General features: G+C 42.0%; 1 protein-coding gene across 1 annotated transcript; it reads left to right on the top strand.

Moving 5' to 3' along the window:
• The first annotated feature begins 229 nt into the window (after positions 1-229).
• On the top strand, positions 230-1,516 carry LOC119885370 (stonustoxin subunit beta-like). Its single transcript, XM_038695394.1, has 2 exons — positions 230-544; positions 681-1,516. The coding sequence occupies exons 1-2, from the start codon at positions 394-396 to the stop codon at positions 1,211-1,213; spliced, it is 684 nt and encodes a 227-aa protein (XP_038551322.1). The 5' UTR covers positions 230-393; the 3' UTR covers positions 1,214-1,516.
• Positions 1,517-4,999: the final 3,483 nt, after the last annotated feature.

Raw genomic sequence — 4,999 nt, 5'->3', positions numbered from 1 at the left:
CCTGATGCCAACAGTAACCTCTTTTTACAGATGTTCCTGGACACACATTTGGACATATCATGTTAGTCATAGCATATATAAATATGAAAGTCGTTTTCACCAAACTGTCATTATTTCTGCTTTTGATGCCATCAAACATGACGTGCAGCACAGTGGAGACAGAAATGATACAGACAGTAATATTATTGTTGTAATATACATCATAGAGAACGTTTCAACTCCAAACCATAGGAACATGAACATGCACAAAACATCCCAACACATGAAATGATGCGGTTTCGATCAGAAAGAGTTTTGTGTGTGTGATCAGATGTTTTCCTCCTCTTTCTCACACACCAACATCCTGTGGGTCACTCTGAGTGTACGAGGAGAGTGACATAGGCGAAGAGCTTTATGGGGGGCAGGGAGAAGCAGGCCGGATCCACATATTGTTATGTGTATGAGAGGAATGTAATGTCCATGTTTGATGCTGGTCTGACCCCCCATCCACCTTTCAGGGTGGAGCCTGCTGGAGTCCAATGGTTGAGACCAGGTCTGTGGAAGTGTAAGTGTGTTTTTCATTTGATTCATGAAAACATTCAACCATCTTCAGACTGTGACATCACTCATTCAAAGTGCCAATCAATGAACAGATGATAGATCAATAACTGCAGCTGGATTGTGTCTCGTTCTCTCATCAGATTCCTGTGAACTCACACTCGACACAAACACAGTAAACAGATACATCAAAGTGTCTGACAACAACAGGAAGGCGACGCGTGTGAAGGAGGTTCAGTCATATCCTGATCATCCAGACAGGTTTGACTACTGGCCTCAGCTGCTGTGTAGAGATGGTCTGACTGGTCGCTGTTACTGGGAGGTCGAGTGGACAGGAAGAGTTTATATATCAGTGAGTTACAGAGGAATCAGAAGGAGTAGTGACAGAGAAGACTGCAGGTTTGGACAGAATGATCAGTCTTGGAGTCTGAGGTGTTCTGATGATGGTGGTTGCTATATCTGGCACAATAAGATAGGAACTTCCCTCTCCCCCTCCTCCTATATCTCTGACAAAGTAGCAGTGTATGTGGACTGTCCTGCTGGCTCTCTGTCCTTCTACAGAGTCTCCTCTGACACACTGATCCACCTCCACACCTTCAACACCACATTCACTGAACCTCTTTATCCTGGATTTGGGCTCTGGTCTGGTTCAGGTACCTCCTCAGTGTCTCTGTAGGAGGGAGAGTCTCCTCCTGGTAGAGAACAGATCAGTTGAGTCTGTACAGGATCACAGAAATCTTTCAGCTTCTTGTAATAAATTCATCAATGAACTTTGTACAAGGTCATAAGAAACAAGGTAGTGTGATCCAAATCAAAGCTGCTTCAGACTGCGACTGTAACCTAGCAGGTGGTAGAAGTTACTCACAAGTCCACAACCACACAACATCATTGTTCCACATCTTACCATAAACCACTACAAAAATCACCATATTTCAACTCAATTTTACATAAAAATTGGCCAAACAATTTGAACGTTTGCTCAGTAGCTTTCACATCGGGTGTAACATTATTATTATAGCTGTAACTTTAACTTTAGCACTTGAACAGTCTGTGAAGTCACATTGCCGTGTTTATTTTAAATATAATTCACAACCAATAAAGCAAACAGAGTCGGAGTTGCATCGTCTTTTATGACTGAACGTTGAACTGTTGCCGGTGTTCTGACGATCTATGCTGCCTTGCCGAAAAATGCTACCATAGCGCAAATCGATAGACTCGACTCTACTCGGCCCTGCTTCGTTTTCCATTGCAGATAGTAACCAGAGATAGTACGTAGCTTGTCGTCATAGCGACGCCAAACACAACTGCTGCGACGTAATATGCAGTGTGACACACAACCCAGCGATCCACACAGCTTTCTCTTTTTTAAGTTAAAACATTTCAACGTTCCTCAGAATGTAAAGACAGATAAGCGGTATGAAAACCTTCCAGCTGTGTTTTCCTCTGCCGTTGTTGCTGCAGCGGTCTGTGTGACGGTGGGAGCAGAGGGCTCTGTGAGCGGGCGGCTGGCCGGCCTCACACGCTCCTCCCGCGGGTCACAGCAGGCTTCCCCCGCAGCCACTTGCAGAGCTCCTCAACTCCGAAAATATTCAGGCACATTTTTGTTCCGCCATCACTTCTCGCAAAACTGTCAATATTGGAAATCTACACAGCTGATTTCTCACCTCAAAGCTTCTCAGAAGTGGATTTAGTGATGAAATTCCATACGAAAACTGTAAAATATAAAACTTTCTGTTGCTGGCCTCTGTCTGGCGCACACAATGATGATGCAGTGAATAGTGAATATTCTCTCTGACCAATGTCTGTCGTGTTTTCCCGTTACATTTTGATATCCCTCGGTTCGCTTGGACCCTCGACGGAGGTGAGGTGATACGAAAAATAGTACCTGGAAGCAGGTACAGGTACAACATTTCTACAATGGAAAACCAAACAAAGCCGAGTTGTGCCAAAGGGCCTCCGCTCAAACTAGCTTGGTTTTGAGGGCGTGCCTGACCTGCTAGCCGCTTGGCAAGCTTTATGACGCGTTTTCATTGTGATGTCATAAGTCAAGGAAGTCAAGGGCTGGATTACAAATGAGCTATTTTCAAGCGGTTCAGAGCAGAGCTCTCTGTGGGAGATGGGTGTGGCGTTTATATTTAGTCATAAGTTGTGAGCGTGTAAAACATACTCAAATTATGTTATTCCACACGTGCAAAAATTAACCTTCCCGTGCACACAATACAGTACTTGCGCACAAATTCAACAACCATTGTACAGGTTTCTGCGAGCGAGCGCCCGGTTTGCTCTCAAAGGATAACTCTGCTTGCACAGTGTGCTTCTGCTCGCGCGGAGTGGTGTTTTGCTCGCCCAGTGGATTTCTGCTTGCTCGAGTCTACATGACATTTGACAATTTGGGGGCGGAAAGCAAGGAGGGCACACTCACAACTTATGACTAAAAATAAACGCCATAGATGGGAACTTCCTTTGGGCTGGACTTAGGGCTTTATAACTCAATAAAGGAGAGGGGAAAAGCCTAAAAAGCATAATATCACCTCTTTAAAGATGGAAGCTCTGATCATTAAATGGTGGAAATGCCGTTGACTTGGACCTTCTGTCATGTGTTGCTTTGAATTCTGGCTCTTGTTCCAATAAAAGCAGAATGTTACTGTGAGTGCGTTTGTTGTCTTTCTCAGCTCAGGACTACTGACAGGATTCAGCTGGAAGATACAGTATACGGCCAAAAGTTTGTGGCTGTATACTGTCTGTCAGAACCCAGACCTGAACCCCATTCAACAACCTTTTGGATATCGTGGAACGCTGACCTGTGATCTCAGTCCTGCTCACCAACATCAGTCTTGGACCTCACTGATTCTCTGGTGTCTGAATGGGAGTAAATCCCTGCAGCAGTTTCAACATCTGCTAGAAAGACTGAAAGCAGAAGAGTGGAAGCTGTTATAGCAGCACATTAATGAGCATGCTGTCATGCTGTTCCACTGTCAGCTGTGCACATACTTTGGCCATATAGTGAATTACAGCCTGAGACAAAGCTGCTGTCTTTAAATTTATTGAATGTGTTTTGCCCTTAAAGTGTTTGTGTGGTCTACACCTTTATGAAATGGTGCAGAGTTTTTGAATTCTTGTTTTGCAGCTCTAATACAACACTTTTAAAGTTTTTATCAATGCTGCTATCTAGTACATCCTAACTGCAATTATAATACTCCCTTCTTGACTTGTTGACAGAGCACCTTCACCATCACAACCCCCTCCCTCTGGAGTTCCCTACCCATCATACACATCCGTGAACGTAGCACCTTGACACTTTCAAATCCCTTATCAAAACCCATCTCCTTAGATTAGCCTTCAAACTCAAATAATATTACATTTCACCTGCTGATATTTGGTAGTTTTATGGAACCCTGCTTTTATGTGTTTTTTATTTATGTATTTTATCTTTACTATTTTATCCATCTATTTTAATGTAAATATACCTCACATTCACCACTGATATTCTTTGGACAACCGCTCTAGCCACAGCCGCCCCAATCAGAGAAAGGAGATGTTAGTCTGGCAAGATCTAAAGAGTCTCAGAAAGGCTTAATAGAATCCACCTATGGAATTCCAGAGTTGTAACCTCTGCAGTGTGCCTGTGAAATGTAGGAGACACCCTTGTGTTCACTACAACATTAAATAATACAATTTAGGTCACATCAAATTTGACCCGTTTGACGGTTTAATATTTTTACACATTTATATCCTCCATATTTAAAAACACGATCTCATTAGTTGCTGGAAGGTATCCACACCTACACACCTTTATGAATAAAACAGACTGAGTTAATTAAATGTCACAAACGGAATATTTCACATCTGTTATTAAGATAAGTCACCTACAAATGTCCTTTATATAGGCTATACATCCATCCATCTGTGAAATAAAATAGTCAAATATCAAAAATCAACACAATATGTCCATAAATTTTTTCGCAATCTTTGAATCATCATCTAAGATGGCTCATCAAAGTATAGCTGTCCGGTGTTCAGTGCGCTTTGTTTTTTTTTATGTGTTAACTCAGTTTTCGGCTGTGATTCCCGGAACTCTTTCACGAGAGAAGAGCTCATGAACATCAGGGGAACAACTCCAGCTAATTTATTTCCCACTTTTCTCGCGTCATTAGTGGAATTATTAGACATTTTGGTGAAGGGCTCTCTCTCTGTTGGGCAAGGCAAGGCACGTTTATTTGTATAGCACATTTTAACAACAAGGTAATTCAAAGTGCTTTACATAAAACATAAAAGCAACAGGGAAATATAAAAAAAGTTTAAAAGACACATAAATATAATAAAAGTTATAGTGTTGCAATCAGGGTTAAAAGAGTTAAATGGATATAAGCAATGATAAAAAGCTAAAGACAAAGAAAACAGGACAGCAAAAGTTACAGTGCAGTGTAAGACCTGCAGTTATCTGGGAGTTTATTCCAGATAT

Source organism: Micropterus salmoides, unplaced genomic scaffold (assembly GCF_014851395.1).
Source record: "Micropterus salmoides isolate LMB-PRFRI ecotype aquatic unplaced genomic scaffold, ASM1485139v1 Ms_hic_scaffold_3981, whole genome shotgun sequence".
NCBI classification, from domain to species: domain Eukaryota; kingdom Metazoa; phylum Chordata; class Actinopteri; order Centrarchiformes; family Centrarchidae; genus Micropterus; species Micropterus salmoides.
Note: the sequence above shows the minus strand (reverse complement) of the source record. Positions and strands in the feature narration are given on the sequence as shown.